The sequence below is a fragment of the Piliocolobus tephrosceles genome, chromosome 14, assembly GCF_002776525.5.
Source record: "Piliocolobus tephrosceles isolate RC106 chromosome 14, ASM277652v3, whole genome shotgun sequence".
NCBI classification, from domain to species: Eukaryota; Metazoa; Chordata; class Mammalia; order Primates; family Cercopithecidae; genus Piliocolobus; species Piliocolobus tephrosceles.
Window position 1 is genome coordinate 79,537,179 of NC_045447.1, and position 17,048 is coordinate 79,554,226.

General features: G+C 38.5%; 1 protein-coding gene across 1 annotated transcript in view; it reads left to right on the forward strand.

Annotated features, from left to right (window-relative positions):
• The window catches only part of LOC111543248 (histone-arginine methyltransferase CARM1-like), a 195,929-nt gene extending 180,054 nt beyond the window's left edge, over positions 1-15,875 (forward strand). Inside the window, 4 exon segments of the mRNA XM_023213107.1 lie at positions 569-654; positions 3,084-3,173; positions 5,922-6,059; positions 15,782-15,875. Coding sequence (XP_023068875.1) covers positions 569-654; positions 3,084-3,173; positions 5,922-6,059; positions 15,782-15,875 — 408 coding nt within the window.
• The last annotated feature ends 1,173 nt before the right edge of the window (positions 15,876-17,048 follow it).

Here is a 17,048-nt window from a genome sequence, read left to right on the forward strand (position 1 = left end):
AGCCAAAAGCTCCAGATTTAGTTTAGGTAGTTTAGTTAGATTATCCTACCTTGGATTATGTGCTCATCTATGAACCAATCACTGCCTTCAGGGGAAAAGTAGTGCTCTGACTTCCCTATCTGGGGTCATATGCCACATGTTTTACCGAGGGTATACTAAGTTCACATGGAACTTTTTGGACAGAATGTGGAGAAGAGATAAACCTGCACTGCTAAATAAATGCTGGATAGTCAGAAACACACACACACCGACACACACACACACACACACACACACACACACACACACACACACCCCCCAAATGCCTGCTCCAGAGATTTTTAAAGAGTAAATGATACATCCTAGTAAAGCCCTTAGCACTTAGTAAAGCATGAAAAGCACTCAGTGCTTAACATAGTAGGTACTCATTTTTTATTGTTTTTATTGTTAACATTTTTCTCATTAAGCTCATGCTTTCTAAATTCTAACTCCTGATGACTTAAAATTACAGAAGAAAAGCTAGACTGCAAATTTCCTTAGCTCAGTTTATCTTGGCAGAAAGGCAACATCTTTGATTTTTTCCCCCAAGGACACATTCGATGTTAGGATTTTGATGGCTCAAACAGTCAAATACACGGTAAACTTTATGGATGCAGAAGAGGAAGATCTACACAGGTTTTGTGCAAATCAGTGTTGCTCTTGATGTTTAAAATCTTCTCTCTACATCTCCCACCCACAAAACTTCATTGCAGACTTTTGCTTCTCACACAGGGGAGAGATTTTAGATATTGGTCACATATGGGAATGATGTGTCAGTATTAGTTTTATTTATTGCTAAATAAAGATAATGATGTTTCCTTCCTAGGATATTATCCCCATTTTATAGACGACACATAGGAGGCAAAGTGGAATGATAGGTTGCATGAAGTCACAGAGTTAAAAATTATATTAATTGGAACTAGGATTTGAACCTTTCAGAAGGCTCCAAAGTCTGGGCTTTTAGCCACTCTGCTTTGTGCCTCTAAAGTGACAGCATATATGTGAATGCACTTAGGCCAGTGAATGTGTTAAGGACAAGCAAAGAGCTACAACTTGTTAGGTGCTTTCTCCATACTAGGTACCGTGCTAAGTGTTTTAGAGGCACCAGCTGATTTTTAAAGAGGGCACTCAATAAATGTTCATTTCTGTCCTCTTCCCCTCTACTTGAAAAGACTCTGAAATGAGGATTCCTACCTTGACTTGGCTCTGTTTTTTTAGATGGTGGTGTGAATCCTTTTGGGGTGACCTTTCACTAATATTTTATCTTTTTCTCCCTTAGAAAATTAATAGTCATATTTGTTTTCTGGACAAGAAAGTTAAGACTTAGCCAGGTGGTTGTTTACCTGGAGCTACTGGGGAAGCAAGGGTGAGAATTTAGAAGGTGCATCTGGCTAATGAAAAAATCATCCATCTTGATATCATGATGCACAAAGGGTATGCTGGATGTTAGGATAGGCCAGAACATGTTGCAGTAACAAAAAGAAACCTCAGTGGCTTCTAATAACACAGGTGTCTTGTTTTCTACACAATGTATCCATCATGCACCAGCTTTAGCTCTACCATGCATTACCCACACCAGTAATTGGGCCAGTACAGCAGCTTCTATCTGAAATGATGCTGGTCACTCAGGAGAAAGAATGAGTATGTTAAAGTATGAAAGGACAATGAAAGCTTCTGCCTGGAAACGGCACAAGTCACTTCTGTTCACATTTGATCAGTCGAAGCAAATCACGTGGCAGTACCTGAGCTCAAGTGGGTGGAAAACTGCAATCCTACCATATGCTCAGAGCAAGAGAAATGGCATTTGCAGATGACTCTAATAATTACCAAAGATCCAGAAAAAATTGACTCTGATTAGCTTTATTTATTGCTCTGAACTACCTCCTGAATCCTAGGGAATATTTTAAAAATTATGTCTATGTGGGTTTTCCACCAATGTCATTCATTCATTTGTGCATCAATTCAGCAAATGTTTATTGAGATTGTACTATGTGCCAGGTACTGTGGTGGTGCTAGCACATGTATGGAAAGTAATTTTTAAAGTCTCTATTCTTCAGGAGCTCATACTTTATCTAGGGAGATACAAAACATGAAAAGAAATAATAACAGTCAAGACCGATAAATTCAATGTGCCAAGTACAATGGAAAACTCTAGAAATATTTTATTTTCAGCAAGTGAAGGAAGGTAAGTCTCTGGGGACACCATGAATACAGAGAACATACAACCTCCTTTGTAAACTTCTAAAGCACTTCAGAAAATCCAACTCCTTGGAGTGATACAGCCCCAGCAATGAACCAATAATTATGAATTACTCTAAAATTTGCAAAGAACTCTTATATACATGTTTTTTCATTTAACATGCAGAAGAATCTTATGAGGAAAGTAGGAGAGTGATTTTGTCACCCTTCAGCAAATGCAGGTACCAAGTTTCAGGGCATTTAAATGACCTTCCAAGGTTCCACCGCTAAAATAGGTCCAGCATCTAGATTGCATTGTATCTTTCCCAATATTCTTTTTATTCCTGCTTATTCTGCATTTGGCATAAACCATAGCCACTTCTGCATGACTCTTGTTGTAGCCTAGTGGAAGTTAAATTGCCTCCCACAAAAATCAATTAACTATGAGGATGACCTTCTGAGTTCGATGTTTCCTTTGTGCTCCACTCCATTTTTAGAGGTCGGAACAACCTTTCCCTTTGAGCAGCTGTGGAGGGGAACTCTCCCTGCCCATGCATTGGCTTCTTGAAGGATGGCTGCCCTCTGTGTCCTGAATCATCCTCCTCTTCTCTAGTCAAACCTAGCTCCAGATGTTACATTCGCCCTATGCAGTTCCAGGTCATTGCAGCAGAGTAGCGTAGTTCTTGAAGGGTTTTGTCAAGAAGTAAGCTTCTCAAATGTGCAGCACCACCCAAGCATTAATCACACACTGAGAGAACTTGGCTGCCAAGGCAAAAGTGCCCAAGAGAGAAAGAAAATATTCCTACTGATCTCACAAATATATCTAGTACATCTGTCAACAACAACAAAATAATTCCAAGTCTTTTATCTTTTTTGTTTCCTTACAGAGTAGAAATTCCCTTTGTGTTTCAGATGGCACAGTCTGGGCTCATCCATGGCCTGGCGTTCTGGTTTGATGTGGCATTTGTTGGATCTCTGTGTGTATACCCCCCACCAACATTTTCTCAGTCTGCTCTACCCCATGCTATCTACTATTTGTAATCACAATTTTAAAGTGTTTAATAATTGATTTCAATGACACTAATTCTTGTTTCTCCAATTTTCAAGGAAATAAACACAGATGTTAATGTTAATTTTAGATTTTAGGAAAAAGTGAAAATGAGATGCTTTTCCATGTGTCATATCAACTCTAACTAAACTATGCAAAGCCTCTTAAGCCAAATGGATTGAGCTTTGGAGGAGTGAGAGAGGGTTTGTGCTTTTTGCACCTCTTTGGTCTTTAATAGAATCGACAGGGTGGTACCCCAAGCCTTTGCTTTTGTTTCTGACACACCTGCTTATACAATCTCTTGTATCCTGATACCTTGAATTATACTTTTCCCGGTTTTGGTTTATACTCTGGAGTCCTTTGACGATCAGGCAGATGTGTATTACTAATGCTAGTTGCAACATTAGGAAACTTTGCTATCTGTGCACCTTCCTATTGCACAGGTTTGAAAGTTGCAGGGGAAAGAGGGGAAAGACTACCTACACGTTGGCTGTCACTGTTTGGTGTTCCTTGTGTGGGCCGCACCAGTCCGTGGCCCCCAAATCTCTATTCTCTTCCTGACTGCTGTACTCTCTTCCCAGGCTTTCTTTCTTTTTTTTTTTTTTTTTTTTTGAGATGGAGTCTTGCTCTGTCACCCAGGCTGGAGTGCTGTGGCTGGATCTCAGCTCACTGCAAGCTCCGCCTCCCGGGTTCACGCCATTCTCCTGCCTCAGCCTCCCGGGTAGCTGGGACTACAGGCGCCGCCACCTCGCCCGGCTAGTTTTTTGTAGTTTTTAGTAGAGACGGGGTTTCACCGTGTTAGCCAGGATGGTCTCGATCTCCTGACCTCGTGATCCACCCGTCTCGGCCTCCCAAAGTGCTGGGATTACAGGCTTGAGCCACCGCACCCGGCCTTCCCAGGCTTTCTAGTATGTTCCAATTAGCAAAGAGATCTGGTCTGGGTCACATGCCCAGATAGAGGAAAATGTTTACCATGTGCTCTCCTTCATTCCTTGTGAGAATGCCCAGGCTTATCATTGTACCTGCTTAGAAAGAAATGCCCATGGGGCTGTAATACAGCTTGGGGGTCTGGAGGAAGACTCAAGAGAGGGGACCCCTGGAAACCTTGTCAGAGCTGACAATCTGAGAAGAAGAAAATGAGGCACAAATAACCTTGACTCCATATGAACATGTTTGTTCAAAGAATACATACATTTGCTCCTCTCTGTAATAACCCATGTAAATGAATTTGGTCCTGCAAGGGTGAGAGAGACAAGCGTGAAGTAGCCTACCTTAAGGGGGAAGTGTCTTTGAAATTAAATGCTTTGTCTTTTTTAAAAAAAAATATATATATAGAAAATTTGTGGACCAGCTTGGGCAACATAGCGAGACCTTATCTCACAAAAGGTTTTTTTAAAAATTAGTTGGGCGTGGTGGTGAATGCCCGTAGTCCCAGCTACTCGGGAGACTGAGGTGGGAGGATCACTTGAGCTCTGGGCAACAGAAAAACAGGCCTTGAAGCAGGGTTTCTACCCTGTTTCAAAAAAAAAAAAACAGAAGAAGAAGGGGAAGGAAGATTTGCATTCTATTGTATATTACATCTGAGTATATTTTGATATAAAAGTCATTTATATTACTTAGGCAGCTAAATTGCATACAATGTTTCCCCAAATCTTCTAGTCAAAATTAACCCTCTAGGAATTTGCCCCATGCTTAATGTGCCCCTTGCTCCCCTTCAGCCAACAACCACTGCCCAACCCCTGGACAGGTGACCTTGGTGTAGAAGCACAGCAAGACTTTCTCACTTTTTCATATGAAATGAGGAAACTCAATTTAACACTCAGGCAGACACACACAGGATTTCTGAACTGGAAGCATGGCAGATGCCATATGCTCTGGTAGTTTTTCTTGCTTCCAGAAGCACCTTCAAGACCCCTGAACAGGTTGACAGGAGTCAGTAAGAGGCCAGACTCCAGACATCTCCCTTTGCTGCACTATTCAAGCAAATCGGCTTCTGATTTAACCTTGTTACTTATTGGGCCTCTAATGAGCTTTGATTCAGAAATACAGGTTGCCATGGTGGCCAAGTCTATGAGTTTGAAGCATGGCTCCCCAGTTGTCCTGTGTGATGTTGGGCAAATTGTTTAACCTCTCTGGGCATACTTCACAGGATGATTGTATAGATTTACTAAAATTATATACATAAACTCTTAATTCAGTACTCAGCATGTGGTACTTACGCCATAATTTTTTTTTTTTTTTTTTTTTTTTTGAGACAGGGTCTTGCTCTGTCGCCCAGGCTGGAGTGCAGTGGTATGATCTCACTCACTGCAACCTCTGCCTCCCAAGTTCAAGCTATTCTCCTGCCTCAGCCTCCCGAGTAGCTGGGACTACAGAGGCCCGCCACTACGTCTGTCTAATTTTTGTGTTTTTAGTAGAGATGGGGTTTCACCATATTGGCCAGGCTAAACTCGATCTCCTGACCTCATGATCCGCCCGCCTTGGCCTCCCAAAGTGCTGGGATTATACAGCCATGAGCCACCACGCCTGACCTGCTCCATAAATTGAGCTATCCTTCTCATCAAAGGGCTCTATGACTCAAAAGAACGAAAACCACTATCAACCTTAGTCTGCAGTCCAACCCATTAATGTGGGTCTGACATGTGATTGGCTTTTATCTCTTTTTCTTGCCCTACAGGGTAACGGTTTGGCTGTCAACAGCCCCAACTAAGCCTCTGACTCATTGGTACCAGGTGCGGTGCCTCCTGCAGACTCCTCTCTTTGCCAAGGAAGGGGAGATGCTGTCAGGGAAAGTGCTGTTTGTAGCCAATAAACGGTAAGCAGGAAAGTACAGATGTGTTTTCACCTCTTTTTCCTGAGCATTGAGGTCTGGAAGCAGGAAGAAGCTGGTGGGCCCCTGAGACTCCAGCACCTACAAATGGACAGCAAGCTTTCCAGAGGCCTGCCTGAGCAATGTGTGTGGTAAGGAAGAGGAGCTTCACATAACTCAAAGGCAGTGTTCTCCACCTGACCGTGGAGGAAGGAAGGAAATCCAGCAGCTCACAGGAGTACTTGCCAAGGCTTGAATGGTCAAGTGTTTAAACCTTGTGTCAGCTTCCTGGACTGACTGACATTGGTCGGTCTGGCCACATACCCCCAAATTTAGTACAGTAAAATTGATCTGTATACAGGGGAGAAAAGCATTCCAGAGGCAGTATATAGTGTCAGGAAGGACTCTGTGGAAATGGATTTCATGAGTTATCTGCAAGATTTACCTCAATTTATCTCTCATTTTTTCAATGTCCTATTTCACCTTGTTGGAACTCCGCTGTGTGAGTTAGAGGATGGAAGAGTAGAGGAGTGGTTCCAAGACCTTCAGGGTATCAAGGGTACTCAGAGGTCATCTTATTCAACTTTCTTTCCTCGCTACCTCCCAGTCTTCCTTCTATTTTATCTTTTGCAGATGTAATAGTCAAATTTTTATTTCAAAACTATTAAGCAGAAAAAGGCCTGTGCTTGAATACTCCTGTGACAAAGAGCTCGCTACCTCACAAACTAACTCTTTCATTTTTGAAGTCTTTCTTTCTTTAATTACAAAAACCTAACATACATATAACTGAAAACTACAGAAGTGTATAGAGTCCTTCTCCACGCCCACACCTCACCCCACACCTCTGATGTGACAGTTTTGATTTGTATACTTTCAGGTGATTTTTCCGTGATGTGCCGGTAAAGAACATCATGGTGGGGCTTGTTTATACAAGTTAACACTAGAAGTCTGCAACTTAATTTTTACTTAGTAATAAGTCCTGAATCTGCACAGATAGACCTTTTATGTTCTTTTTAATACATGCATAATAGTCCAGAGCATGGATATACTATAATTTTTTTAAAAAAAATCTCTGATCGACTGATTCAGTTTGCTTTCAATTATTTTGGCATTGCAACAAATTCTGCACTAAACATCTTGGAACACACAGTGTGTACGGTGACATGAGTGTTTTCAAATGAGATGCCTAGAAATGGAAATGCTGAATCACAGAGTGTGTACATGTTATGCTCTGGTAGATACTACTTTTCTCAATGGTTGCACCAATTTCCCCTTGCACCAGCAATAAATAAGCATGTTCATTTCTCTACATCTTTTCCTAAACTTCATATTATCCATCTGTATGATTTGTGTCAGTCTGATAGACCCAAAAATATTTTTTTACAGTAGCGTCTTGTTTGGTTTGTATCTACGTTTTGGTAAGGTCAGGTTACTCTTCATATGGTCCTTGGCTATTAATGTCTCCCATTTTCAACATCTCCAATTATTAAAAAATTATCCTTACTGTTGATTCTATATCTTACTTTCTATAAATTCCACTTACTGATCTTAGTTGTGTTTCTGAACTCGAACAAAGTAGGTTGGCTCTAACCTCTAAATGGCAATTGTTCAAATATTTGGAGAGTTTTAACAAATGTCCTTCTAGCCTACCTGTCTTTAAGCTAACATCCTCAACTCCTCCCTCCCATAAGAGTGATTTTGAAATAGTTTGAAATTCTAAGTTCTCCCCCTCTGAAATACCCTGGTTATCAGTGTCTCCTTTTAAAACATTTCTTCAGCACTAATTACAGGACGACAGCGTATGTGTTCTGATAAATGCTGGGATCAGAGCAATAGTAACTCTTTCTGTTTTGAATCATAAAAATATATTTTTAAGTTTGGGATCCATTTTACTTGAGTGTATAGTCAATTAAACACAAGAAGTGTATTTTTGCATGATTGACTTTTAAATCACATTTCTCCCTTTTCCTAGTATGCAGCTAGCTGGTCTTTTTCAACTTCAGTACAGGTTTTTGTATTTATTCCACTCATTCAATTATCTACTGTTTTTGGATCTTTACTAGAGCCAGTGGATTATTTCTTTTAATTTTTTTAGCATATTAGTGATTCCTACCATTTTATCTTTTGCAGATTTAATAGGCAAATTTAGATTTAAAAAATATTAAGTAGAAAAAAGCCAAGGATGTAATCTTCCTTCAAAGTTTGCATGTATCCAGCTTTCTTCACACCTTTTGGCTTTGGTCATGGAAGTAGCTCAAAATCCATTCACCTGTATTCATTCCCAGGCCACATTTCTCCAGCTAGGTCAGAAAGAAATATAATATGACCTTTTTGGAATATGATATCTAAATAACCTTAATTTCTGACTTCACTCTCATAGCCCAGTCCAATAACTCTGCCAATAAAAAGAAAATGAAACTAATTGAACATCGCTTTTATTATAGTGAAACTGAGCTAGGTCTCTAATTATCATGACTTTCTATCTCCTTAACCTCATTTGGGCCCCTTCTCTCCCCCCGTCATGTAGCCTCGGTTATTATTTCTTGCATATCCTCTCAGAGTTTCATTTTAGATATAAAATTACAAAACACTGTAAAGGTAAGAATCTACTTTCTTATTTATTTCCTCTCATTGCTTTTATACCTAAATAGTAATATTCTGTATCTCTTTTCTACGTCCTTTTTCACTGAGCAATACATCTCAAAGACATTTCCATATCTGCACATCAAGATCCTTCTTGTTCTCTTCCGTCTGCATCATGATCTTCCTTCATGAAAGTTATTGCTTCCTCCATACAGGTGAAGGCTTCATTATGTTTCAAAAATCATGACAAAATATTTGCTCACCTTTTTTATATGTGCCATGGCATCATTTTACTGATACACGTTTTTCATGTGTTTGTAAATTTTACTACTTTTTTCTACTTTTTTTCGTGATCACCTCTCTCGCACTTGTTGTTTTGATGTTATTGTTCATCAAATTATAGGACTTTTCTGGGCAGTTATTTACAGGAGGAAGTTTGTGTGGCAGAAAAAGATGTGACAGTTTTCATGCTATCGGTTTTCCCTAACTCAAACTTTTTCTTCTTCTAGGTTGCCACAGAATCACACTGCTTCCCGCAACAATGGCTCCTCTTGTATTCTTTAGGTAGTTCCACCATGCTCCAGTTCCAGGAGCATTTTTGCCCAAAGCTCTGCTCACCCCAGTTCCTGCACAAGATGTTACAAACAAGGAATATACCTTTTGCATTTCAGAAAAATGCTTCTCATTTTCAGGTGCTAAGACGTACTGCCCCCGGGCTCTTTTGTCCCTCTTTGCACTTCTTTTGTACCTTTTCCCACATGACTAATAACCAATCTTGACTGCTTTTACAGCCCTTACGCATATGTCTAAGACTGCAGATTATCTCCTTCTCCTAGTTTTACAGAAAATGAGGTTTGCCATCTGCAGAATATTTCGATTCTCCTTGTTTTTGGATAGCTTCCAGAAGGAAAAGTGGAAAATGCTGACTTATGCCATGTTCATCCTGAAAGTTACTACTTTCTTTCTGAATCCTTATCAACCATCTGTTTAATGACCAGTTCTGGGGAAAAAAAAAAAAAAAAAAAAGGAAAGCACAAAGGAGCAATAGCCAACATCTGCCTGGAATTTTGGACTTTGTCTTTTCTGCTTTTTGCAAATCAGGATGACATTATTTTTCTTTCAGATATTTATATTTTTACAATTTCTTAGTGTATAATTTTGTGAGTGAATTTAAATCATCTTATTCTTCTATTACTTTTTTTCTGACATACCTTGTGTCTCATCCTCATGGGTAATATTTTTTCTACCCTTCTTAAAAGGTAAAAAGGAGGCAAACCATCTACTTCACACTCCTGCCCACAGCTCCTACAGCCCTGTATTTACCTCTGTTAGAGCACCCATTTATTGCTGTAATTTCCTATATGCGAGCTGCTTGAGAAGAGAGACTGAGTCTTATTCTATGCTGTATCCCTCTTTACCTAATATATTTCAGACACCCAGAAATATCGTGGAGTTACTAACTGAGTGAAGTCGTCATCAGCTGATACCATCTCTCATTAAGAACTTAGTCGAGCACAATTGAAAGAAGCAGCTAAAATATGGCCATGTAATGCTTTGCAAAGGAAGAAAGGAAGGGAGGAAGTTTTTAATCTTAGTAGGTTAGCACCCTTATGTAGTAAAGAGACCACGGTTTGGAGTCTGCTATGTGCTGGTTCTGTTCAGTCTCTTCTATATACTGGTTAGTACTGGAGTGATCTTGGTCAGGTTAATGAATCTAACATCCCAGTTTCCTCACCTCATCCATCACCTATAAAGTAGTATTTATAGTCCTGGTCTCGTCAGACTTTTACAAATATTAAAAGAGAGAAGATAGTATTTGTGATTAACACACAGTAAGCCCACAGTAAATCTTCATTCCAGTTCCTCTTCCTTTATTCTCATCCTTATTTTTAATATCTCTCTTCAGATATTTTGGGTTTGAGATCCTTGTTTTCCTTGGTATTTTCTAAAAGCCTCTGCACTTCATGAATGTCGGTGTTTTCATTCTTTTTCAGTAAGGTGCTGTCCCTTTGTACTGCTTTGGATAGAATCTCCCCCTCCCTTATTGTCAAATATTCTTTTAAACTCTGAACTCCTAGGAGAGTTCCCTATGCAACCTCACAGGTATGACAATAACTGCCCTTTTCTTCCCCATCAGGTCCATTTATGATTGTACTATTAACATTTTATTTTTGACACTCTCCCATCATTCTGGAGCTGTCATTCATTTTATTGCTCCAGCAGTAAAATAGAACCTAGTGTTTTCATTAACTTTATGAAATTTATATCCTGAAAGTTCATAGAAATGGTCTTTAAAGTTTTTTGATCATCTGCACCTATGAATAAAAACACTTTATGTATGTCTTCCCAAAGTATACCAATATTTATCTTTTGGGTTTTTTTTTGTTGTTGTTTTTTGTTGTTGTTGTTGTTGTTGAGACGGAGTCTCCCTCTGTCACCCAGGCTGGAGTGTGGTGGTGCGATCTCGGCTCACTGCAAGCTCCGCCTGCCGGGTTCACGCAATTCTCCTGCCTCAGCCTCCCAAGTAGCTCGGACTACAGGTGCCCACCACCACGCCTGGCTACTTTTTTAATATTCTTTTAGCGGAGATGGGGTTTCACCATGTTAGCCAGGATGGTTTTGATCTCCTGACTTCGTGATCCACCTGCCTTGGCCTCCCAAAGTGCTGGGATTACAGGCTTGAGCCACCGCACCTAGCCCAATACTCTTTTAATTATGTGCATGTACTATAGTAATAATAATAGAAAGCCCAGAACTAAATAGTTTCTCTCTAACTACACACACACACACACACACACACACACACACGTGTATACAGACATGCTATATATACCTATCCACATATATATATACACACATGCATAGACAGATCTATGTGTACATATGCATATATAGAAACTCGTATATTTTGTAAGACATACAAAAATAGAAATCAAAGGATGCATTGAAAAATAAATATAGGCTGATTGTTGGATCTAGCTCAGCCACTTGTAGAGAAATATTTTAAAACATTATTTAAAATTTTTGGATCCCTGTGAAGGCCTGCCCAGATTTGCCAAGGGATTTGGTTTGGAGAGTTTGATGAGCTTTATAGCTTATAAACCTAGAAGAAATGCTGATCAAAGAATTAAAGCATAGGAAGCATCACTGCAATCATTGCTATTTCTATTTATGGTCACTGTTAAACTGCTTTACCTTGGACATCGCATAAAACAAAACCTCTCCATAGTTATATATGTGGTCATCTGCATCAGAAGGAATTATGGAAGAAACTGGTGTGCATTACTCAGCACAGTGAAGTAATAGAATGTGCTAGTGCAGCTTTAGATGACATTTTTTTGTTCTACAATGTTACTCATATTCTTCTAGCTCTGACCCATGTGCCTATCACATGGCTGGTATTTAACTCACTAATGTTGCACCATATTAGTTAAAATATGATTAGAGTCTTATTGAATCTAACCATAATGATAATAGATTCTTTCAGCTATTATATTTTCTTCTATTTTTTTCCGTGTACTTACAGATGTAAATGTTTAACAAAATGATGCTTAAGTATTGCTTCATATATTCCTTCTTTTATTTGACATAAGCAAGTGTCTATCCTATATCATAATTCTTGAAAATGTAGTTTTCAATGGCATTATATGAATATATAGCACTATTTAATAATTTCCCATTGTTGAATATTCATAGTTTTATAATGTATTATTACTTATAATAATACACACTGAATTTTTGACAGAAATACTGTAAAGTGTCAGCAGGGCCACATTTCCTTTGAAAGCTGAAAGGAAGAACCCTTTGCTTTTTAGCTTCTTATGGTGCCTTGCAGTCCCTGGGATTCCTTGGAGCTGCATGGCTCAAGTCTCTGCTTCTGTCTTCACATGGCTGTCTTTCCTGCATGTATCTCTGTGTCCTCTCTTCTCTTATGTGGACAGCCATGGAATTTAGAATCTCCTCAAATTCAGTATGGCCTCTTGTGAACTTGGTTACAGGTGCAAAACCCTATTTCCAAACAAGGTAGCATTCATAGCTACTGGTAGTTAGGCTTCACGCATATGTTTTGGAAGGACACAATTCAATCCATCATAACTAATAAAAAAAAATTTTAAATAATAGTTCAGCATTTTCTTCCACATTCCAATGTGTCATCCCACGTCGTCTCTGGGGGAAAACTCAACCCCTTTGAAGAACACTGGTCTAGAGTCCATGCCTGCAGAGGCTTTCATTTCTTTATGTATCAGTGAATCCTCGGTGACTTGGGTAATTTTTTCCCAAGCTTCCTGCCACGTATTTCTCCATCCCATTATTCTTTGATGGTCAGAACTAAGCCTATCCCACTATTTCATCTTCTGTTTTCTGTAAGAGGAAATTATCATGAATTACCATACTCTCTGGAAAGACATGTTCTGCATATGTTGTTCCCAAGTTTCCAATTTATTCTTGGATATTGCAAAAGAAATGCTGGTATACAAAGCGATGGTTTTGTATTCAATCCTTGAACTAAGATATGTTCCCACTTAACCCACCTGCTCTGTCTCTATACAGTTTAAAATAACTAAGTGTGGCAGGGAACTAGGGTTTTAAAAAATGCACATTGCCAAATAACTGGTTCAAAAGAACTAATAGTTATTAAAAGTTCTGTAGACACAGTTTTAGATTATTAATTATTGGTTGCTTTAGAAACATTCCATAAACATTACACTTTAATTGATACCTAAATACCTTCTGGGTATCTTGGCCTTAGCATGGCACTGCTATTAAAGTGTAATATTTTCCTGAAGTTTTAAATGAGGACACATTCTCCTTGGTCAGGTGAATCACTATCAAATCAGTGAACCTGACTATTCTTTCACTGCACTCCCAATCTCCCCCTCCACACACTAAAGGGCTTTAACCACAAATCTCAGCTTTTCACTGCCCAGACTGACCCCAAACTGCTCCCTCTTTTCCTTCCATCAGAGAATATAGGATTTTGATAGTGTGCAAAGAGGAGTGGGTTGTAAAAAGTGAGTGTGAAGTAGCTACATTATCATACATCCTGTTCTGAACAAAAAGCCTTGCCGAAGACCCCATAACAAAAATCTATTGACTGTTCATCCCAACCACAACAAGAACCATGCAGTTCTTGTGACTAACCTGGTTCATATGTGTGTCCATAAATACACACATCCACTCATATGTCAGAGTACTCAATTCCTACTTGGAGTTCTACTTTAATTACTTCAGACATTATTAAGATGTCTTTCATTTGGCAAAAATTGTAGGTATGTCTCTCCCTGACTTATTTACCAGGCTGATATCTCAGTCTTTCTATGATTCCAGCAAGGTTTGAACCTCTTCTAAGGAGCTCATTGTCACAATATCTAGTTCCCCTTGAATCTACCTTCAGGTATCACAAATGTAGTGAAGTGTTGGATGTAGTAATCATGGAAGAAAAATTTTAAAACAATGTTCTGAGCCAATTAGCTGAGTTAAAAAAGATCAAAGGATATAATCTTGATTTTTAAACAGGTTGTAGCTATGTTTTCCTTCTAGTTTGCCTGGTCCCAATAAAATCCAGAACTTGAATTACTGGTTTTACAGGATATGACATTATATTTAAGGCTACTCAGGCTTCTATTGGCAATGACAGTGTGGAAGTGGGGATAGAGGACTTTATATCACTCATTAATTTCTGAAATTTAACAAAGATGCTTAATAAAGGATATTAAAAATCCATAATATTTTAACTCCAAATATTTAAATATTAAGGATTTGGAAGATGTGATAACATTAGCACTTTCACATTGGGCATGGTGACTCACACCTGTAGTCCCAATGTTTTGGGGAACCTAGGCAAGAAGATTGCTCGAGGCCAGGAGTTCAAAACCAGCCTGGGCAACATGGATAGCTATTGGGCAGGTGAGGTGGGAAGATCATGTGATCCCAGGAGTTTGAGACTGCAGTGAGCTGTGATCATGCCACTGCACTCCAGCCTGAGCAAGAGTGACAGCTGTCTCTTAAAAAAATAGCACTTACATGCTTTGCAGGTAGGAAGTAATTTGGTACACTTTCTGGAAGATATTTTAGCGATTAGTTTTGGGAATTTTAAATACATTGATATGCTTTAGCCTGGTGAGTCAACCTCTAATTTATTCCAGTAAATAATTGTAGGTAGGACATAAAGATATATTGCAAGAATGTCCTTTACCACATTTCTGTAAAGAATTCAGTGTTTGTTATTATAAGTAATAATGTATTATAAAAATATAAATATTCAGTAATGGGAAATTATTAAATAGAGCTATAGATTCATATAATTCATATAATTGAAAAATACATTTTCAAGAATTATATAGTATAAACACTTGCTTATGTCAAATAAAAGAAGGAATATATAAAGCAGTACTTAAGCATCGTTTTATTAAACATTTACATCTATAAGTATACAGAGGGAAAAATAGAAGGAAAATATACTAGCTGAAGGAATCTATTATTACGGATTATTGTGTTTTCCTTATATTTTCTCTATTTTTCAGTTTTTCTACAGTGAATATGTAGCATTTTTATAATCAGCAAAAATATATATATATTATTAAGAATGACTAATAAAATCCTACAAACATAACTCCTTCAGATTAGTCACCAAGAATGTTATTTATTCTTAACAGCCAATTCCTCTCACTATAATTGCATGAGCCTTCATCTGAGGCCTCTTAAAATCAATCACATCTGTTTGCTGGTAGGCTGTTTTATATCAGTTTGAAATTTTAGCTCACCCAGTCCTTCCATGATTGAGATTGTTTTGGAACTTCAATGATGACATATAAAGCATCTCTGTTACTTAAAGCCATTTTTTGTCATTGATGTTGATAAAGCTTCTCTACTCCACCCCTTCCCAAAAATGTGCTTTGATCAACCATTACCTTTGTAATTTTGAGATCAAGAAATTATAGCTATCAAATTCTTCTAATGAATAAACAAGACTTTGAATTGCCTCTACAAATATTAATGGCTTCAAAATAAATGCACATGTACATACATAAGATGCCAAACACCTACTCTCAAAACCCTTATGAAGTAGGCATATATGAAAGATGCCTTATATGTACATGAGTAGCTAACCAGTCTTGTGACATGTGTTTTTCTCTGTAATGCAGACAGAGCTATGACCCTCAGATCGTGGCACTGGCGAACCAAACAGGCTTCAGATCTGAGAACATCCTCAACTTAAAGAATCCTTTCTTTAGGTAAGAAATCTTCCCATGCATTTTACACCTATGTTTATAAAAATCTTAATCACTCCATGACCAGGTAAAGAGGAACAGGATAACTCTATCTTTCCTAAGAGGACAAGAAAGTATATACTAGTTATCTTCCTCTCTGAGGAGACTTGGCGCCTGTATGGAGTTGAATGTTTCATGATCCCTTAAACAGAATTCAATACATAACAATCTGATACTGAAACAAAGTCACTAGAGAGTCCTACAAAGTGAGCTATAATGGCCTCCAGTTCCAAGTGAGCTCAGTCCTCCAGCTGAGCTATAATGAGCTGTGTGACCTCAGGCAAAGCAAGTTTCTTTCCCTGGCATTTGGTTTTCTCATCTGTAAAATGTGGGATTCAAAGATAGTCTGACTTTAATTCACTTTATGTAGCAGTTATTTCAATACACCTAAAACATGAATTCATTTAAGTTATATATTTTTTGAGACTCATTGGATGTGTAGCTCACATAAGTCAGGACATTCCTCTCTTTAAGAGCTATGCAGATTTCATCTGATACAAGGAACTTGCCCCAGTGAGATGAATACAACAAATGTTTCCAGAAAAAAACTCCCCATCCTTAGACACCTGTTCAAATATGAGCCAATTAAAAATCCACACATGAAATCAACCACACAAATAAAACCACTGGACACTGTTTACTCTTGACTTCCTTATTAAAAAGAGACTTTTTCCTCATAATGTCTCCCAAAGGCTATTAGTCAAAGAATATCTCTGTAGTATTGAAAAACTTGAAGCAAAGAGGAAACTCAGGAAACCAAACCAATAATTCTTTAGCAGAGATAAGAAAATGAGAGATTTTGACCTTGAAGCAGGAGAGGGGAAAAAAAAAGGGCATTTGTAGCTACAATGTAATATATTGTATTACCAGTTGTCACATACAGTGTGAATCTTTGAAACTCATTGCCCATTAGAGATACAGATCATGTCTTTAATTCTGAGGCAAGGGAGATGTCCTTGCTTTCATCCATCCTTAACACAATCATGCCATGTAAAGCAAAGGGCACAGGTTTGGGCCTCAGAGAGAACAAGCTGACTACTCACTAACATGCAGACCAATTTGAGGCAAATTATGTAACCTATGTAGGCCTCAGTGTTTTTATCTGTATAATGAGATAAAAGGCATATACCTCACTAGGATT